At 39.7% G+C, this 22638-nt stretch overlaps 1 protein-coding gene across 2 annotated transcripts; it reads left to right on the top strand.

The window, feature by feature from the left end:
* Positions 1 to 1419: 1419 nt before the first annotated feature.
* On the top strand, positions 1420 to 22100 carry LOC130163645 (coiled-coil domain-containing protein 136-like). 2 transcript variants are annotated; one of them, XM_056367977.1, is made up of 10 exons: positions 1427 to 2186; positions 3416 to 3657; positions 4378 to 4704; positions 7642 to 7716; positions 8489 to 8788; positions 8888 to 9005; positions 9525 to 9762; positions 10376 to 10510; positions 12712 to 12825; positions 14659 to 22100. In XM_056367977.1, the coding sequence occupies exons 2-9, from the start codon at positions 3606 to 3608 to the stop codon at positions 12814 to 12816; spliced, it is 1350 nt and encodes a 449-aa protein (XP_056223952.1). In that variant the 5' UTR covers positions 1427 to 2186; positions 3416 to 3605; the 3' UTR covers positions 12817 to 12825; positions 14659 to 22100. The 2 variants fall into 2 exon arrangements, with proteins under 2 accessions (XP_056223953.1, XP_056223952.1); XM_056367978.1 differs by lacking the exon at positions 12712 to 12825 and having other exon boundaries at positions 1420 to 2186.
* Positions 22101 to 22638: the final 538 nt, after the last annotated feature.

The raw sequence follows: 22638 nt of genomic DNA on the forward strand, positions 1-22638 counted from the left end.
AGTGCATCTGGCATATTACTCCAGCACGACAGTCATGCACGAGCACATAAAGAGGAAGCACCCTGGTGCAGCGAGTCAAGATGGCAGCAAAACTTAATTGCAATAAAATTACTGTTAGGTTAATAAAAAATCCTTTCTTATATAATTCTATAACTATCACTGACTCCGCAGAGCTGCACACAGATACACAACAGACTCCTACAATATATTACAATATATTTCACATATTCATGCCCGGAAGAACCTTGTAATACGATTTCAGACACCCCTAAAGTGGACCGTACCATTTCTCGTCTGCTGCGTCACTCAATCTGTGGCTCCGCCCTCGAGGCTCTGCTCACGTGCGTCGCTCAGACACTGTAGGTAAATATAAATAGCAGTAGCTAACTATGTAGCTTGTTTAATACACTTTACTTTCAGTAAGTATAGTTTAGCTAACCTAATGTTAGCTAGCTTCTAACTTTAGCCTGAAGTTGCAGTTAAGCTAACTAATGTTTGCTAGCTTCTAACTTTAGCCTGAAGTTGCAGTTAAGCTAACTAATGTTTGCTAGCTTCTAACTTTAGCCTGAAGTTGCAGTTAAGCTAACTAATGTTAGCTAGCTTCTAACTTTAGCCTGAAGTTGCAGTTAAGCTAACCTAATGTTTGCTAGCTTCTTTTAAATGGTTAATCCATCAAAATGTGAGAAGTTTCTGGTTTTCATAGTTGTGTGTTATAATAAACTGAATCACTGGGTTTTGTACTGTCACAAGACGTCACTGTGGAGTGTGGGAAAGTATAATGGAATTTTTCATATTCTATAGATAATCGATCAATATAGAAAAGCTGCAGATTAATCAATAATGAAAATAACTTTGGTGCAGCCCTACAATATTGGATATTAACATCAATAAATTCATGTACTAAATAATTCTTAGTCCCAGATTGGATTTGGTGGAATAAAATTAAATTCTGCGTGATACAAAAACATCATGGGATGTGGTTTGTGTCGTAGCTGATATTCTGTGTATGTTTAGTGTTGGAGGCTGAATAAATAAATAATCAAAATAAATGAATAAGTAATGAGTGGATCTCAGCTGAACCACTCAGGCGGCTTCATGTTGATGACTTTGTGTCCTCTAACGTCTTCTTCTCTGACCATCGTCTCATTTGTTCGTACAGTTCAAGTCAGAGTCAGGTTTATATTTTCTGTCCTCGCTCGTCGTCACGTCTCTAATGTTATCCAGTCAGGAATTGTGTTGCCTAGCAACCCCTCAGAAGTGATGTTTGGAGTTTGCTGCATTTCCATTTTTATCAGCGGGATGTTTGTGAAGCACCGAGTCCTGCAGTGTGTTTGTGTTACCTGGTGTGAAATTGCACCTGCGGCACGACACCTGAAATTAGACCTGCAGGAGCCACGTATTACATCTGAGTGAATGCAGCAGAAAATAATAACGCAGCTCTCCTTCATTAATTTAAACTGATTCTTAAGATTTAATTTACAATGTCAGTTAATCCTCAGTACATGTCTCTGTGTCTCCGGGTCAGATCAGGTTTAGCTTTATCGTCCACATAAGGAAACTCATTCGTCAGGAGTAAACAACAACAACAAGAACAACAAGAACAACAAGAACAACAAGCACAACAATTTTACCTGCTCAGCACAAACACAGGTGCTTGATGTGGACAGGTGGACGGTGTGGATGTGCTGACACAGTGTTTCTCTAACTCACCGTACTGTAGCTGCTGTCGTATCAGAACCTTTGAACCTGTGACCTGTGGTCAGAACCTTCTGGACTTTATGGATCTGATGGTTCTCTCGGTCTCGTGACTGTAAACTGAATATGTTTGGACATCTGAAGACATGCATTTGTTATTTTCTGACGTTTTAAAGACCAAATTATCTGTTATTAGGAAATTAATTGATTAAGAAAATAATTGCAGGATTAATGAATTAATGTAAATCCTTTATATTCTCACCGGTGACTGTGATATTAAACAGTTAATAATGTGAGGGAGGTTGAGTGTGTGTTCACGTCATGGCCTGTGTCTGTCTGTAGCATGTAGTGACGTCGCTCTGCATCACAGCGAGAGCAGCGCTGATGAATATAGGACAGCAGGAGGAGGAGGAGGAGGAGGAGGTCTGCAGCTACACACAGAGGAAGCAGAGCAGCATCAGGAAACTGCAGCATCTGCACCTCAGCACCAGGTATTTATTCATTCTGTGTGTGTTCGTGTTCATGTGTGCAGCAGTGATGGAGGACAGACAAGTGTGAGCTGATTTTATATCAGAGGGAGCAAGGTCACAGAGATGGATCCAGAGACAGAGCTGCTCTCCACACACCGATACCAGCAGCTGATTTTAGCTTCAACATAATGTGAGCTCGTTAGCCACATTAGCCACTTTAGCATGTGGCTGCAGAGATGGAAATGTTTTGATCCAGACAAATATCAATCAGTCAACAACCTTCAGCTGTGACTTTCCATCTAGCGCCACCATGATGTCGACATTGATTTAGACTGGAAGAGCTCAGCAGATATTGGATGGATTGTTGATGATTGTGATCTTGAGGTGCATTCGTGTGGTGTTGGAATAATTACAACAATTAGTTTCTGATTGTGAAAGTTCATATGAACGCCCCCTGAAGTCAGAACAACAACTCGGAAACATTTTGTTGGACAACTTCCTGCGTTGTTGATGTTGAAACTTTTGATTAAACTGCTAATTCACGTGTTGTGTATCTTGGTAGCATTCACTTTGTAATCTGGTATTAGGTTGTAACTGTTGTCCACACAAAGTGACCTGGATCAGCTAGAAAAGTTATTAATTAGCAGTAACTCTGATAGTAAGTGACACAAAATGGAAACAGCATCAACGTGTTGTTTCAACTCTGAACAACAAAGTACAGAAATCCCCTCATAGCGTCCATGTTAGCATGCTAACAGTTGCTAAGTAGCAGTAACCGCAGAGCTGAGGCTGATGGGAGCCTCATTAGTTCTGCAGGTATCTGATCATAAACCAAAGTATTGAGCAGATTAAAACTTTGACCTGATGGTGGCACATCATCGCAGTGACAGTTCATCCTGAGAGGAGGATCCCCCCCCCCCCCCCTGTGTCCTGCCAGTTCCCTCACCTGTGTCTGTTTCCCTCACCTGTGTCTTGTCCGCTGTAAGTTTGGGTCAGTTAAAGAGAAGGTTTTAAAACCTGGTGAATTAACATCAACAGACTGAAGAAACATTCCTGTGATCCTGGAGAGTCAAATGTGTTGATGTAATAAATTCAGTTTCTAGCTGTGATTCACAGAATCATTGTTAAGATCACAGTGATGATGATGATCTCAGATATCACCTTCAGTATCGACCTGTATAATCCAGTATCGGTGGAGCTGTGGTGCTGTCGCAGTTCTCTCTCTCACAGCTCTCCCCCTCCTCCCCCAGTCTTCGCTCGTCTCTCGGCTCCAGCAGGATGAAGGGGCTGCAGCGGCTCGCTCTGCCCGGAGCGTGAGGAGGCTTCCTGGGCTCCATCTGCTTCGTCCCCCCCCCCCTCCTCACCCCTCTGTGTGGCGCTCTGATCCTCCCTCACCCCCCCTGTGTCTCTGCAGCAGCTTCTCCTCCATCAGCTGAAAACATGGACGGACTCCGGCTGCCGCCCGTCATAGAGGAGGTCCTGGATCCATCTGGTCAGTGTCTGTGTGTTGACATGGAGCTGGAGGCGTCTGAATATTAATGGATTCACTGAGTGTTTATTGAATTCAGATTTAAAATGTGTGAAGAACAAACTGCTGCTGCTGCAGTATATGTAAACAAAGACATTTATAATGTCAGATAATAAATTTATCATAACAATTATTAACGAAACATCAGAGTCAGTCATACTCACCTCTGCAGCTCAGTCTCTCGAATAGAAATTCTTTTATTCAGACTGTTTTTCTACCTTCACTGGTTTTACACTCCTGTTAATTACAGTCAATTACAACTTCCTTTTTCACAATAAAAGCCTTCCAGGGAATTCTTATTTAGGTGACCTGTGTGTGTGTCTTATCTCAGAGGTTTTTATAAACATTATTATTCAGCTATAGTTTGTACGTTCTGATCATCGACACTGTAAATCAGCAGTTTTCGTTTCTGAGGACAAACTTCTGTGACATATTAGTGTCTGTTGATGATTTCTGGTGACATGTAGTTCATAAAATATTCCTCCACCTTCATCAGGTGTGTTTTTCTCCACCATCACCAGCAGGTGGAGCCACAGGACGGAGTTTCTCCTGGTCCACAACAACATTGACATGAAGCTCACACTGATAAAAACCTGAAGCGTCGAACACACGAGGGATTCTGACTGATCATCTCTGTCCTGTGATTTGAAACATGATAAATCCTCTGTGTGTTTCCTTCCTCAGACGAGCTGTGTGAGCTGAAGGTGGACAAGCCCATCATGTTGGCAGAAACTCTGACGGCCAAGGAGAGGGAGTCTCTGGAGGAGAAGGAGGAGACGTTGGGAGACGGAGAGAAAGGCCAGGAGGAGGAAGAGAAGGAGGTGAAGGAGGAAAAGGAGGACGAGAGGGAGGAGATGGAGGATGAAGAGCGAGGAGAAGGAGGAGGAGGAGTGACGGATGAAGAGGACGAGCTGGAGGAGCTGAGAGCTCAGGTGATACAGCTGCTGTTGGAGCTGGAGGAGACCAGGGAGGTTTCCCAGAGACATGAGGAGAGTTTCATGGAGCTGCAGGGTCAGTGACACACATGTAACACACATGTGACACACATGTAACACACACAAGTAACACATGTGATACACATGTAACACACATGTAACACACATGTAACACACATGTAACACACATGTAACACACATGTGATACACATGTAACACACATGTAACACACACATGTAACACACATGTAACACACATGTAACACACATGTGACACACATGTAACACACATGTGACACACATGTAACACACATGTAACACACACATGTAACACACACATGTAACACACACATGTAACACACATGTGATACACATGTAACACACATGTGACACACATGTAACACACACAAGTAACACATGTGATACACATGTAACACACATGTAACACACATGTAACACACATGTAACACACACAAGTAACACATGTGATACACATGTAACACACATGTAACACACATGTAACACACATGTAACACACATGTGACACACATGTAACACACACAAGTAACACACATGTGATACACATGTAACACACATGTAACACACATGTAACACACATGTAACACACACAAGTAACACACACGTAACACACATGTAACACACACGTAACACACACGTAACACACATGTGATACACATGTGACACACATGTAACACACATGTAACACACACAAGTAACACATGTGATACACATGTAACACACATGTAACACACATGTAACACACATGTAACACACAAATGTAACACACATGTAAAACACACATGTAACACACATGTAACACACATGTAACACACATGTAACACACATGTAACACACATGTGACACACATGTAACACACATGTAACACACATGTAACACACATGTAACACACACATGTGACACACATGTAACACATGTGACACACATGTAACACACATGTAACACACATGTAACACACATGTAACACACACATGTGACACACATGTAACACACATGTAACACACATGTAACACACATGTAACACACATGTAACACACACATGTAACACACATGTAACACACATGTAACACACACAAGTAACACACATGTGATACACATGTGACACATGTAACACACATGTGACACACATGTAACACACACAAGTAACACACATGTGATACACATGTAACACACATGTAACACACATGTAACACACACAAGTAACACACATGTGATACACATGTGACACACATGTAACACACAAATGTAACACACACATGTAACACACATGTGATACACATGTAACACACATGTGACACACATGTAACACACATGTGATACACATGTAACACACATGTGACACACATGTAACACACACAAGTAACACACATGTGATACACATGTGACACACATGTAACACACACATGTAACACATGTAACACACATGTGACACACATGTAACACACACAAGTAACACACATGTGATACACATGTAACACACATGTAACACACATGTAACACACATGTAACACACACATGTAACACACATGTAACACACATGTAACACACACATGTAACACACATGTAACACACACATGTAACACACACATGTAACACACATGTAATACACATGTAACACACATGTAACACACACGTCACACACATGTAACACACATGTAACACACACGTCACACACATGTAACACACATGTAACACACACATGTAACACACATGTAACACACACATGTAACACACATGTAACACACACATGTAACACACACATGTAACACACACATGTAACACATGTAACACACACATGTAACACACACATGTAACACACATGTAACACACATGTAACACACACGTAACACACACATGTAACACACGTAACACACGTAACACACATGTAACACACACGTCACACACACGTAACACACATGTAACACACACATGTAACACACACGTAACACACACATGTAACACACGTAACACACGTAACACACATGTAACACACACGTCACACACACGTAACACACATGTAACACACACATGTAACACACATGTAACACACACATGTAACACACATGTAACACACACATGTAACACACACATGTAACACACATGTAACACACACATGTAACACATGTAACACACATGTAACACACACATGTAACACACACACGTAACACACACATGTAACACATGTAACACACATGTAACACACACATGTAACACACACACGTAACACACACGTAACACACATGTAACACACACACGTAACACACACGTAACACACATGTAACACACACATGTAACACACACGTAACACACACATGTAACACACGTAACACACGTAACACACATGTAACACACACGTCACACACACGTAACACACATGTAACACACACATGTAACACACATGTAACACACACATGTAACACACATGTAACACACACATGTAACACACACATGTGACACACATGTAACACACACATGTAACACACATGTAACACACACATGTAACACACACGTAACACACATGTAACACACACGTAACACACATGTGACACACATGTAACACACACATGTAACACACACATGTAACACACACATGTAACACACATGTAACACACATGTAACACACACATGTAACACACACGTAACACACACGTAACACACACGCTGCTGGACGCCTGACTCTCCCCTGGGGAATAAATAAAGTATCTCTATTTATCTGTTAGTTGGTTTATAACAGTTTCATCTGGAATAATCACAAAACACTGCATTATCAAAACTTTATTCTATATTATTATTATTATTGTTTAAGTTTAGAATACCCAGATTAAACATGGAATTAACTATTTAATATTTTATAACCAATAAATTATGTATTTAATTTAAATGTATGTATTTAAATGATTAAATAATAACTCATAAAACTAAATATACACACTCAGTTTGTTCATTTTATTGTGTTTCTTCTTCTGTCCGCTCAGGTCTGTTGGAGGACGAGCGGCTGGCGAGCGCCCACCAGGCCGAGAGTTTCACCAGACAGATCCAGAGACTTCAGGGTACGTGACCTTTCAACTCACTCACACGTGTCACATACATGTAGATTCTGAGTGTGAAGACTTGTTGTTGTTGTGACATCACAATGTTCCAGAAGTCCTGACGGCTGGTTTCAAGGCTCTGGTTCTGAATACAGGCTGTGTGCATTTCTTCATATAGAATCTAGACCTGATCTATAATCACACTACACATGGACAAAGACCTTTACACTGGATGGGACTTTCTAAAAATGTCTCCTTCCAAAAATCCCCTTCATCACCAGAAATGTCTTCAAAGACTGAAACTGTCCTCACTCTTCACAAACATCAAACTAACAAAAAATGTCCTGATTTCAAAAATGATTTCAGCTGATTTGCTCTCTTTCTAAAATTGTTTTCACTCATTAAAATTCACCTGAAGTGTCTCCACACTTTCAGGAAACTCCTGACCTCACTTGTCCTCAATGTTGGACGTGTCCACATTCTTCACTTTGTCAAATGTCTTCCTGTCTGAGAAACATCTTCTCGTCCTAAGAACTCACTTTTAAGAATACTGTTTTCAGAAATGTCTCACTTTCCTACGGAGACCTTGACGTCCTGCAGGGGATATTTTTATCCTGTGTGACCTTCAGGGCCTCCGTACGTTCCTCACCTTTAGGTCCAGACGATCCACCATGTGTTTGTGGACATTTGTAGAAAGTGGAGACGTCCTGAAATGACGTGTCTGAAATGTCCTCACAAAGACGGGAATGAAAGAGCTCCCACTCCTCTCTAATCCTGACTCCTGCTCCTGCAGCCCAGCTCCGCTCGGTCCAGGAGGAGATGGACAGTCTGGAGGAGGAGAAGGAGAGCGAGCTGGACGAGGTGCAGGAGGAGCTGCGTTCGGCTCAGGAGGAGGTGCTGGTGCTGCAGCAGGCGGCCGAGGAGGCGGCGGCCGAGAGAGAGAACGACATCGCGTCCCTGCAGGAGGAGCTGTGTCGGCTGAGGGCGGAGCTACAGAGGCTCCACGCCACGGCGCAGGAGTACGAGCTGGAGATCACCACGCTGAGGGCGGAGATCAACATGAAGAGCCGACACCCTGAGACGCACACACACGGTGAGGAACTCTGTTCTACACAGGCTGTCAGGTGTAGTGACCTCCAGGGGGCGCCAACAGCTCCTGTCGCTGTGCTGAGTGCGGATGTGTTGTGTTCAGGTGAGGTGAGTCAGCTGAAGGACGAACTCCTCTCTCTCACGGACGAGTGTCAGTCTCTCACCGACGACAACAAAGAGCTGAGCAGCAAAGTGGAGAAACTGCAGCTGCAACGAGACGCGTGAGTGGTCCAACCGGCTGTCAATCAAACAACTGAAATTTCATTACAGATGTTCACACCCATCACAGCTGGATGTGATTCACTGATTTTAACAGGAAATGTTTTAGACTGATGACCGAACTCTGAATGTGCCTGAGGCTGACTGATTCTTATTTTTCATCCAGGTGTATTTACAGGTGTATTTACAGGTGTATTTACAGGTGTATTTACAGGTGTATATGGTGGTAAAGTCACATAATAATAATCAGCAATGATAAAGAACACGTGGTAAAAACTAATTAAGAAAAAAATGATTTTTGTTTTTATTAAGAGCTGTAATAAAAAAAGATTTAAAGATGTTTATCAGGACGAATCTTTATTTTCTTTATTTCAGTTTATTTCAAATTTTACACAAACACATAATTTAAGCAGGTTATCTGGTTTTATAACTGAACAATTTTTAAAATATTTTTTCATGTATACTTGATGTCTGTCACAATCGTCTGCACCTTCTGAGCCACCTGTCGTCCTGGTGAACAGGTGTGAAGACGTGTACCTGGCAGTCAGAGTGGAGGGCAGCACTGAGCGTGAGCAGGAGGACCAGGGGAAGGCGGACTCTTACATCACTCTGTCCCAGGCTGGTCCTGGACACCAGGGCCGCCCCCCAGAGGATCTGGACTTGTCTTCCGTCCAGGACACGGTGTGCAGCTCGGAGCTGAACGTCCTGAAGGTCCAGCTGAGGGAGGCGGAGGAGACGGCTCAGAGGGTCCAGAGAGAGGTAACAGGACGAACCATGACCTTTGACCTTGCTGAGTGTGTTTGACTGCAGATTAATCTTGTTGTCATTGACATACATACAGAAATCTGAATACATCAGCCCCTATTTACTCTTTAACACAAACTCTTCTCCTTTAATGTTTTTAAGAGTTATGACTGTGGTTCACACTGAGACATCATGAACCAGTTTTTACATTTCAACTTACATTTCAGTTTCCTGTTACTTATAGGTAGGTAGATAGATAGATAGATAGATAGATAGATAGATAGATAGATAGATAGATAGATTTATATCCTAGGGGAAATATAAGATATAAACATATTTACAACAAGGTAATATTAGCTGATATATGAGCCCGGATACTGATCACAAAATGTTGAGATATAATGTGCTGATCAATATTGTTTGTATGAAAACATTTAAAGTCACAACAATCTGACCATATATTTACCAATAATCATTTTGACATGTTTTGATTTTTTAAAACCAAGCAACAGACTGTTTAAAACTCATCAGTGCCCTCTGGTGGACAAGCTGTGTAATGACAACACTACAGATGTGCAGTGAGCTAACATCTGGCCACAGCTGCAGCGTTAACGTGTCTCTCTGTCAGTGTGACGGTTTGAAGGGCGAGCTGGCCGAGCTGCAGCAGCTGTACGACAGCAGCCAGAGGGAGCGGGCGGCGCTGGAGCAGGAGCTGCAGCGCTGCAAGGCCGAGCTGCAGAAACTGGTGGGCAGGAAGTCACAGGTGAGAGGTCAGAGGTCAACGACTCGGTTGCTTCTGGGAGTGGGGTCTTCTTCCTTTGTATTCGCACTTATTTGATTCCTACATTTCACTGTGACGTCGGCACATCAGTGCAGATAAAATAGGTAATTGTGTAAAATAATTTAAAATTCAAGGTAAGTGCAACGCAATCTACACATGGAGAATGTCCTGACACCAGATCCATGCTCTTTCCATGAAGTCTGTCTGTCTGTGCTGTGTGCATTCGATGGGTTAAAGTTTGGCCAACGCTCTCTGGATGCCTCATCGCAGCTCTGCTCATGTAGCCGGTTTCTGAGCCTTTTGTTGTGAGCTTCTTCTTAACATCCGTCGCTGCTGCGCAGTTTGTTTTCGTCATCTGTCTGTTTCTACGTGAACGTACTCCCTCAGGAATCACAGGCTTTATTCAACTATTACAGAAAAACCACAAGACAACGAGCATACAGACAGCCAGGGTGAATCTGATTGGCTGATAACAAATCACGTGTCAAACATCTTAAAGACGGTTCAATCCAAACCTACAGATTTGGATTCTATTTGTCCGACCTCACCACACCCAGAGGTGTGGACCAGAGTCACAAACTCAAAGACCCCACCGGTCAAAGTCAAGAAAGACTTGTACCTCTACTTCAACGCCAATGACCAGAGACCTAAACAATGAGGTGCAGGCCCCAGTCCTAAAGCAGAGGAGTCTCCGTCTCAATCTGATCTGGACTGGAGGGTCAGGCTTGGCCCTAAACTTGGGACTTGCCTTTTTTTGACTTGAGACCTGACTCAGAAGTGACGTGGAACTTGCCATTGGACTTAAAACAACATTTTTCTCGTGTGATTTGAGAGACGGTTTGGTACTGGATTGGGAACTTTACTGTCAAGACTTGTTCCTAGACGTGTGACTGGACAGTTATCAGTCTTTAACCTGGGACGTGATTTGGGACTTGAGGATTGCTTCTCTGTGACTTTACTTGAAGTTGGACCTTTTTGAGTTGAGACTTGAGTTATTTGGAAGTTCAGACTTGGATCTTGAGACTAGATTTGTTACTGGAGTCTCTAGGCTTGAGGCTTATCTATCACTTGGAACTCGAAGGTTAAAACTAAAAACTAAATTTGCAACTTGCCTGTCTTGGGATGTTCGACTAGACATGAGGTTTACCTCTTGACTTGAACCTTGGGTGTCAACAATTGAGACTTGAATGTCAAAACTCGTCTGTCCTGACTCTGGACTTGGTTCTTGACTTGAGACTTGAACAAACTTGCTGGTCATGACCTGGGACTTGAGGCTTGACTTGGGACTCATCTATTCTGACTAGGGACTTGAGGCAGACTCGGCATGGGACTTTCCAGGTGTAGTATTTATTTGAAACTTGAGATTAAAGTTGGGCTTGGCTCTTGAGACATGACATGAGACTTGAGACTAAAGGAGTACAAGGCGCTAACTACGAGGAGTTACCTGTTTAGACCTGGGACTTCCTTGTCTTGACTCATTTGTCTTGACTTTGGACTAAGTATTTGACGTGGGACTTTACACACAGGACTTGAGTGAAACTAAACTTGGGACTTGACCTGAGACTTGACTTGACTTGGGTCTACATGGTACTTGACTGTCAAATGTTGCTTCTCTGAGACTCTTGGGACTTTTGTTGACTTGGTGATTTGTGAATCAGTGACTCGGTCCCACTTCTGCTCCTCTTCATCATATCACTCACTCACATCTTCGTACTCCGTGGTTGTGGAGTACCTGGCGGTTTAAACACACACTGCGGTGTTGCTGATTCCCCCAAGTCGTCTGTGAAAGCAACACTCCAGCTTGTCGACAGAGATCATTAAAGGACAAGATGAAGATGTTTTGACTTTGCGGTGATGAACTGCTGACTCCATCTTGTCTTTAACCATCTTTGATGTCGTTCTCTAATTGCCTGCTCTTTCTGTTTCCTCCCTCCCTTCATCGTCATGTTTTAATCTTTGTTCAAAATAAACTTCTATCAAATTTTCTGTAATTTGATGGTTTTTGATGCTTGCCTATCGATGTTTGTCTTTTCTTTTTCAATTATTTTGTTTTTCCTCGCTCCACGCTCGCCGTCGTCCCTCTCACCCTCTGACTTTGTTCTTGTTCTGATTCTTTTTATTTCCTCTCACCACACTCCTCTCTCCATCTCCCCCAACACTCCTACCTTTTGTCTTCTTCCCAGAACTGCACTCGTCCGTCTGAGCCCCCTGTTCTCTCCATCCCCTTCATAGGAATGATTGTTATAGTGGCCTTGATTTGGTGCTGGTGGGAGGAGCTGGCGTCCTAGAGGGACCAGGTATGGCCAAGCCCTTCTCACTCTACCAGACACTCTGCTTCCTTTAGCCTCCGAGAGTGACTGAAAACTCAGGTTTATCCAGGATAACTGCCTTGATGTACAGTAGAGTCTGTTATCTGTGAGGTAAAACTTCCACCAAAAATTATTGACCGTATTTTATATAAACGTTACACTTCTGGTTTTAGTAGATGCCTTAACGTGGTAATGCAATGATATTTATCATCTCAGCATCACCTTTAGTTTCTGTGTGGAGAACTCGGAGGGTTTTTTTTCCCAGTGACTTTGTCGCTGCAGATTCTCTCCGACAACACAACACACTCTTTCTCTCGGCTGCGTCATATTTGAATCCATCTGCTGACATGCTGTTGTTGCCGTCATGTTCTTTTCACGATGTCGTCCGAGCTATTACAGTCGAGGCGTTCGAGTGCATACAGTATCTCGGTCCAGGCTGATGCTGTTGGCGGTGCGTTCACGGTGCTGCTGGTGTCCAAAGTCACTGGGAAGATAATTAAGGTCAGGAAGAGAAAGGTGCAGTGCAGCCAATCAGGCAAGAACATTTGGATTGTTTAAAAAAACACGATCAACTTCCTCAAATTTCTTTTCTCAAATACATTTAATCATAGTTTTCATTAAGGAAGTTAACACTAGTCCAAAGCTCCACAGGGTGAAACAAAGACACCGTGGATCACTTCTTCAGTCATTCACCTCGTGCAGATAGTTTTAGTTCCAGCTGGATTTCATCCTGGAAAAATTAGGTACTTCAAGTTTGTACTTCCTGTCGTCCAGCAGGGATTTTATGGCTTGTGTCTTCGAGTACGTTCATTTAGCTGAGGACTTTAGGGTCAGTGTGTGTGTGTGTGTGTGTGTGTGTGTGTGTGTGTGTGTGTGTGTGTGTGTGTGTGTGTGTGTGTGTGTGTGTGTGAATCGTTAGTGAAGCTCAGGGAGTGGAGGGATCTGCTTACAGAGTTACTTTTAACATGACAGTGTTTTAGTCACTGCTAAAATCTCTCACACACGACACCACTGCATTTATAGTACTTACATGCGTATGGAGGCTCGTTACCGCCATAAATAAATATGAGGAGTTTGTAATAGTGCAGGATATTTGTAGTAAATTCAGTTCCCTCAGAGAGACCATAGAAGGTTTTAAAGTCTTTTCTTTCTTGTCTCTTGTAGACAGGAACATTAGTTAACACTTGTTGCATGTGGTTGCATCTATAAACTATAACTATAAAATATAGCTGCAAGCTGCGATGTGGGGGCCAAACAGCCCAGCAGGCCACAGTTGCCATGGAAACATGAGGTCATTATGTCAAGGGCATAGTTTTAAGCAGATTTTCTAAGATATGACTTGATTTTTTGATTGGCACCTTTGCCGCCAATTTCTATTGACTGTTATGGTCGAATGTTTGTGAAAACCAAAACAACAACAAACCAGTTTTGTGAGTTTCGGTCTGAAGGTCATCGGGGCCGACTCTGGTAAATATTAGATAAAGTTTGTCCAAGAAACAGCAGGAAAAACACTTTCCAATAAAATCCAAAATGGCCGCTGCATCAATTAGGATGATGTGACAAGTTTCCATGACTCGACCGTTGACGGTGTCACTAGAAACATGTCAATGGTTATTAGCAAAAACATATTTTTACTTACTGCAGCGCCCCCCAGAGGACAATTGACGCCAATGATTTTGGGCTGCCTTGAAATGTGTTTTGAAGAGAATGAACCAGGTGTGGTCTGGATACATACGAGCTGCTGCTGCTCTCAGTTGGTGTTTGCTCTGAAACTCCGGACTCGCTGTAACCCCGCCCCCGTGTTATTCCCTCTCTCTGCAGACGGACTCTGAAGGCTTGAGCCTGGCAGTGGCGGCGGTCGCTGTGGCCGCCATCGTAGTTCTGGTCGTCCCCAGCTTCACCAGGGCCTGAGGACTGGCACTGAGTGACCTCGGTGGGAACTCTGGGATTGTGGGATTGCTGTCACCCATCCAGTGCTGCCCTCATACATGTTGCTGTCCTGATGTCTGCTTATCGCATCGCTCTGTTTAGTGGGACGGCGCTGCCATGGCGGTTTGACCTGAAAGCCACAGACGTCAGTGAGTGCTGGAGGGAAAAGCAGTAAGATCGTTTCATTTACAAAGTCGTCCATAAAGACTCTGAAGCTCTTACTGTCGCTCAGCAGATGATTTCACTTGGTTTTCAAACATCCACCATCATGACTCAAGAGTCTGAAAATATCTAGATGTACTGTGTCATTATAAAGTGATTTTAACCTTTATTTCCATAAACATGTTGACCACCACCAGTATTCAAAATTTTACTTCATTGTGAGTAAAGAAATATTATCAACAACCGCTACTCAAAATATCAAACGTAAAAGTACTCGAAATACAAACCAGCCCCTTTCAGACCGTTATATCTATATATATATATATATCATAGTATTGGATTAATATTGATGCATTAATTCAACATTTTAATGGTATAGTTGGACAACATGGAGCTGTATCTATAATAATGCATTTTATTTTATTTATCAAGTTTTATATGTAAAATTTGAACTTGCTAAATAACGAGTAGCTGAAGTTGTAAAATCGACACATTGCAGTAAAAAATTCAACATTTGCTCCTGAAATCTCGATGCATCAAACAGAAAATCAAAGTATAAATACCTTTGAATCATACTGAAATACATCCATCCAGTCTCCAGTGTTCACAGTAAATGCTAGTTTCAAGGACAGATCTCAATACTGATAGAAAATGAAGTGAAAAATGTGGATAAAGCCAAAAACAGCTGCTGCTGGAAATCAGAGAATGAGGAACGGTAAAAATACAGAATGTAATGTTGCGAATCTGTTTTGTTCTTATTAAACCAAATCGATTTTAATTGTTAAATATTCAAAACAGAAAAGAAAAGATTTTTTGGGGGAAAAATATAAAATGAAATTTCTATGAAAATTATACATTTGTATTTTATTTCAGTGAACATGAGGTAGTTTTTTAATTTAAACTTCCACTGAACAATTAGTTGATATGTTGGAGCTGACAAAATAAAAGCACTGTTTAGGGAGAGGCAGGAAGTCGACTCCAAAACTGCCTTTATATCAGCAAACAAAGGTCTGATCGTTAATGAAATGATGAATCTCAGTCCAATGTTCACTCTCTTCTACCAGCTGCTGGTTTATGCGGCTCTGCAGCTGCTAAATGCTGCTGTTTGTCAATTTGAAGTTTGCGAGGAAAACGGACTGAGCTGTTGATTCACAGTAGTAGTAGTAGTATTAATATTTGTTTCATATCACACAATCATTAGATTTTAATAATATAAGACATGACAGACTATGAACATGAAAATGTTTAGATTTTTTTTTTATCAATGAAAACCTGAATCATACTCCTGTGTCATGACTGCAGGTGTTTGAGAATTTAAATAATTTATTGACACAATATGAAATCTTTCAGAGCTACAATTAACAATTAGTTTTAATTTTATTATTAATCAATTAGTATTGTGGTTTGTAAAACACAATGACACAAGAAGTCCAAAAACTAAAAGGCATTCCATTTATAAAGATATTATTCAGATAAAATTTTGAAATTGATAATCAATCCAATCAATCCAATCAATCCAATCAATCCAATCAGTTTTTTTGTCAATCAGTAAATTGTTTCAGATCTAAAACTTTTTGCCTTATTTTTCAACTCTGGACTAAAAGAATATTTTGCACTCGCTGAGTTACACTGATGACGTAGAAATGGTAGAAGATAGAAATGGATTGTTTAGTGTTTTAATACATTATGACTCTGCTTCAGTCCTGCTTAATGCTGTATATTATCTTGTCATGTGTTTGTCCAAAAGTTAATGTAGTTTATTTAACTGGTTTATTTTGTAGCATGAGATTTATGAAAAAAATTAACTCAATCCGCTTCATTTTACCTACATTTCCCTTTATAGATCAATTAAAAATGTCTGTATTTGTATGTTTATAGTAAGTAAAGTAGAGTGCATATCTACAGAAGTAACAAAGCACTTTTTTTAAAACCTTAGGATGATATTTGTTGGAGATAATTATTTCTGAGAGAGATTATTTGTATCGACTGATTTCACTGTGCCAGTATTAAGCTAAGATTGTGACAAAGCTGCTTTAAATTTCCACAGTTTTTGCAAGAAATGGTATCAACAGTTAGTTTATATGATTTTGGGGACAGATGTTTCTTCTGTAGAGGAGTGTATGTCATAATAAAAGTAGTGTTAATGCTACTTCTACTAAAAATGTGAAAATGATATCTTATTATGCAGATGACACTTTATTAAGATATGAAGGATGAACATGTGTCAGAGAAGTGATGAAAATTAAAAAAAAAAAAAAAAAAAAAATTAATGATAATTCAGCTCTTATACAGACCATTCAGACAGGATCAATATCAAATATTTTCCCTGCTCCCCCATAATGACAACCGTTAACCTTCATCACCCGCAGATTGAAGTAGTGAATTACTATAATTACTACTGGATGTGTTTAGCCTAGCTTAGCTTAAAGTTTGGAAGCAGGAGGAAACTGCTAGCCAGTGCAGAAGTATTTATAGTTAGCATATGCAGTGTTGTGGTAGTTATTTGCAACTGGTAATATACAGACATGCTTAGCTTAGTTTAGCTTAGCTTAGCACATAGACCGAAACCAGGGGGAAAATACATGGTGTTGTAATGTTAGCTGTTTTTAGCAGATTGATGTTATGGTACATGCGTATTTTAGCTGTACGTAGCTAGGTAATGTTATAGTAGCGGTTTTTACCTTACCAATTTATAACTGGATGTGTTTAGCCTAGCTTAACATAAAGTTTGAAAAACAGGAGGAAACTGCTAGCCAGCGCAGAGGTATTTTTAGATAATGTTATGGTAGATACAGTTGACATATCTGTTATGCTAGCTCTTTGTAACCCACTGATGTTGTAGTAGCTACAGACAGTTAGCATATTAGACATTATGATTGCTGTTTTGTAGCTAGTTGCTGATATGGTAGTTAAAGATAATGTTTGACAAGATGGCTAACATATCTGAGGTTATTTGTTTGTAGACAGTTAGTAATTTGCCAGAACATGTTTAGACTAGTTTAGGATTAAAACTGGAAGACAGGAAACCTGCTAGCCTAGCTAAAGAAAGATCCACCTCTAACAACTCCATGTAAGATGTACAAACTGTATCTGGTTTACTTATCAGGTGATTTAATTTCAGATATCATGATGTAAATAGTGAATTGAAGAGGACCAAGTGTCGAGCCCTGTGGGACACCTTCGCCTGAATGATAGAGTCATAAAACCATTTGATAGGCTTTGTTTAGAGGACCAATCCTGTCTGAATTAGGCTGTGGAGATGCAGTACCAATCAAATCTCGAATCCTGAAGAGAAACTAATCTGTATTCCCTCCTACGTTTACATTTAAGTTGATCTCTCACACATGTCTCAGATCTTCCTTCTTTTTCTGACAGTTCAGAACAAACATTTTCTTTTGTTCAGATTTTGTAGCTTTAAATTTTTTTATTGGGAATCATGAATCTTCCTCTTGTTTTGCACATAGACAAGTTAAAGTCTTTAAAAAGATTCTAATAGAGGATTTATTGTTTACATTTAAGTGGTGACCAAATAATCATAGAAAATATAATCACATGTTTAAATGACTGTGATCATGTTTAGGTTGGAATCAGGTATTTAGGTTAAACTGTTGAAAATGTTTGTCTTGATTTGTGATGATAATGCATGTGACCTTCACCAAATAATGACTAGCTTCAAAGTGACAGACATTCCAGTTTATTTACAGTATATGACAGAAATAACTAACCCCTCCCTGGCTAAAATGTGACAAACTGAATCAAATCACATTAGAATCATTTATTGAGTATTTGACGATTAATGTGGTACTTACAGATATTGATTAAATTTAAAACCAGTCCTGTTGTTCTAAATGATCAATAGCATGTGTCATTAAGACCTTTGTACAGTTTGTCATGACAGACATAATTATTATTTAAAGACAAACACATTAAGTCTGTAAATATTGTCACATCAGTTTGGTGTTTTGTAGTTTGGTTAAAGAGGCTCAAGATGTACATGGTTTATTTTGAAATATATGGAAGCCCATTTCTGCCAAGATTTAAGAAGGATGACAAAAATGAAAAAATGATACGTCAAAACAATATTCATCAAAATTAATTTTAATTAAGTAAATTGAAATTTAGCCTAACTTTGACATGACTATTTAATTTTTCTTTGTGTGGTGTATCTGGGCTTCCACTGAACTGACAGTTTGTTGTCATCGCTATTTTTATGTCAATGATGTGAGTTTACCTTTTATTTGTGACTTGCAGAACTTGATCTGATACACACCAGTGTCATCCCGTAACATGTTGTAAAATGTGAATATTAGTACAAAATGTTAAAATGAGTTTTGGTAGCAGGTTTGGATGCTGACTGAATAACCATTAATCAGCCTCTTTAATATTTGTCTTTTTTCTTTCTTTTTTGCATGTGAGTAAAAACACGATCTTCCTAGAAGCTGCATGCGTTACTGAACGTTACTGTACAAACACTGCACCTCTGTATCTTTATTTTTATGAACACTTGGTAATAGTTTTTACTGTATTGTACATAGAATAGTTCCTGTTGGTGCTTGTTTTAAACAGAGTTATTTTTCTTACAGCTGATAAGACTGTAGTTCAGAGCTTTTCTCAAGTGTTTGCAAAAATAATGGGGATGGACTGATTATTGGTTTAGTGATATCTACCAGCTGACATTACGTATGGTTAAGTGTTGGTGATCACTTATCAGCATCAATGCATTGATCAAGCACACACTGCAAGTGTTTGTAATGTTCTTGTTAATGTTGACAGTTCAACAACACATGCTTTTCTTTGTTGTACCATATTTGTTTTTGATTTTTTAATGCAGAAGTTCCTGTTCACAGCACAGAGTTAATTTTATTTTAGATTATTTTGATGCAAAAATGCAAATATTTGTGAGCATAAATTTTGTACAGGAACAATACATATCTATATAGTAGTAGAAGTACTATATGCTTTGTTTCTTGGTCATGGATTTCATCACTCATTTTTGACAGCAACATTTCTGAAGAAAAAACAAATTGAATGTTTTTCCTTTTGCATAAAATGACATGTTTGTCGTTAAAGACGCAACAGAAATGCAAGAATTTAATTGTCAAATTTCGTTCGAAGATCTCATGTAAATTTAGACTTGATAACGTTCAACTTCATATGTGAGGTTCTGCTAGAATTTAAGGAAATGAAAAAGTCAGATTATTTGTTTAACGTTGATTAAATCAGAGAATTTTCCTCAGTTTTATCAGAAACCTTTATATCAATCCATCCTTAGCATTTTCCTGACAAGTGTTAGCTACTGTAGACACCTCAGTGTTGCATGTTAGCTTTAGAGAAGTAGTGAGTTTGCATGAAAATAGGGGTTAGATTGAGTAGCTTCAGCTGTAGAGTTAGACAGTGCTCAATGAATGTGACGGTGGTAGCATGAGTGCTGTAATCCAATTCTTCCTCTCGTTACTTTCTACTGTTTTATCAATATTTTTATAGCTAAAAGTTAAAAACGGTTTGATGTTGCAAAGTTTTCTCCGGAGTCAGATGTTGCAGATGAATATTAGTTTCATCTCTGTTTATCCAGGACACGTTAGCCTACCATAGCTTAGCACAAAGACTGAAAGCAAGGGGAAACTGTTAGCCTAGCTCCATCAGAAGAGAAAAACCTTCCAACAACTCCAAGTCTGTCTCATTTACATGTTTTATCTTGTTGTTGTGGGTAACTAGAGTACAGCGAATGTAATCAGTGTTACGCTAGGTATGTAGCTTTAACAGCTTTTAGGTTTGATTACTACAAGCATTATGCTATTTGTTTGTTGTTAGCTTTTATGGTAGTTGCAAACAATTATGTCTGATTTTCTTTTTTGTTTTTAGATATACCAAACATGTTTAGCTTAGCTTAGCTTAGCACAAAGACTGGCAAAAGGATACTGTTAATGTAGCTATGTTGTGTTACAGTGTGGTGTGGTGAGAACTTTCCCTGTTGAATAAATAATGAAAATATATAATGATAATTGTTACATTATCATAATCGATGCTATGTTACCTGTTTATAGCTAGGCATTGTTATGGTAGCTACAAGGAGAATATTCACCATTATTCCAGTTGTTTGTAGCTAGCTAGCATACGCAATGTTGTGGTAGTTATTTGTAACTGGTGCTATACCAAGTCATGCTTAACTTAACTTAGCTTAGCACAAAAACTGAAACCAGAGGGAAAATGCTTGGTGTTGTAATGTTAGCTGTTTTTATCAGGTTACTGTTGCGGTAGTGATGATGCTGATATTATGTTAGCTGTATGTAGCTAGGTAATGTTATAGTAGCTTTTTTTTTACCACACCACTTTATAACTGGATGTGTTTAGCCTAGCTTAGCATAAAGTTTGGAAGCAGAAGGAAACTGCTAGCCAACGCAGAAGTATTTATATTTAGTTAATGTTATAGTAGCTAGAGTTGACATATCTATTAAGCTAGCTGTTTCTAACCACCTCATGTTGTCGTAGCTACAGATAGTTAGCATATTGGACATTATGCTAACTGCTCATGGCTAGTTGCTGCTATGGTAGTTACAGATAATGTTTGACAGGATAGCTAACATACCTGAGGTCATCAGTTTGTAGCCAAGTAGTAATTTGCCAGAACACGTTTATATTAGTTTAGCATACCTGTGTTTTACCTGCAATTAGCATCTGAGCTGTTTGTTAACTAGCAACTGCTTGCTAGGCTAACAGTTTCCCTATTATTGCAGTTTTTGTGCTATACTAAGCTAACACGTTGTGGACCAGTCTTTGTACTGAACCCACAGAGATGAAACCTCTGACTCTGGAGAAGAAAGACAACATCAATATCAGACTGACTGTTTTTAATCCTCAGATTTCTCTGGCTGTTTCTGTTGGTCTGTTGGCTTCGACGCTGTGTTAGTTGTGTCAGGTGTTCAGGTGTTCAGGTGTCAGGTGTGCAGTAAGAACTGGTTTTAGTTTGGATCAAACCGGCATGTTGATTTGGCTGCTGTTTGTTCTGCTGCTGTTTGAGACGATGGATTATTCTCTTCCTGTGTCTTTGAATTATTTACTGATGTTTCTGCACATTGTTAATTGTTTAATTGTCTGTCTGTATTTTTATGTGCTGATTTTGTTAAATGTACATTTTGTAAATGAACAGACAAATAAAAGTTAGTTTAACCTTGTCTTTACTGTCCGCAGGTGTATGTTAGGTTTGAGTTTATTGTCTACATTTTCTCATGAAATTTTATCATTGTTTATGTTGTATTTGTATTAATATAAGGGCAGTTACCCTATAAAGATACAAATGATAAATTATTTATGAAAATCAACTTGTATCACAGTAAACATCTTCACCTGCTTATTTATCATTATTTTCTGATTTATTTTTGTTTTCAAGGATCTCACTTTATCATCAAATGCGTAAACAATAATTGCGGCATATTTCTGTGACATTAAGTTTTGATGTAGGTTCTTCAATGTTACTGGTATTTTTATGTTACGTTCTTCCACGTTAAGTTTCTTTTCACCAGATTATTTTATATTTTGTTTCGTGAGGTTTCACCATGTTGTGTTACTTTATGTTTTGTTCTTCCACGTTTGGCCACACTATAGAACTGTATGCTGTTATGTTTCATCATGTTATTTTCTGTTATGTTATGTTGTGTTAGGTTTCATCATGTTATGTTATTTTATGTTCTTCCATGTTTTGCTGTTATTTGG

This window comes from Seriola aureovittata, chromosome 22 (genome assembly GCF_021018895.1).
Source record: "Seriola aureovittata isolate HTS-2021-v1 ecotype China chromosome 22, ASM2101889v1, whole genome shotgun sequence".
Classification (NCBI taxonomy): domain Eukaryota; kingdom Metazoa; phylum Chordata; class Actinopteri; order Carangiformes; family Carangidae; genus Seriola; species Seriola aureovittata.

Bases quoted from the DNA above. Each gene is read 5' to 3' on its own strand.
- LOC130163645 (XM_056367977.1), top strand. From the start codon at position 3,606: ATGGACGGACTCCGGCTGCCGCCCGTCATAGAGGAGGTCCTGGATCCA. The intron at 8,789-8,887 runs GTGAGGAACTCT...TGTTGTGTTCAG, and splicing joins CCCTGAGACGCACACACACG to GTGAGGTGAGTCAGCTGAAG. The intron at 10,511-12,711 runs GTGAGAGGTCAG...TCTTCTTCCCAG, and splicing joins TGGTGGGCAGGAAGTCACAG to AACTGCACTCGTCCGTCTGA.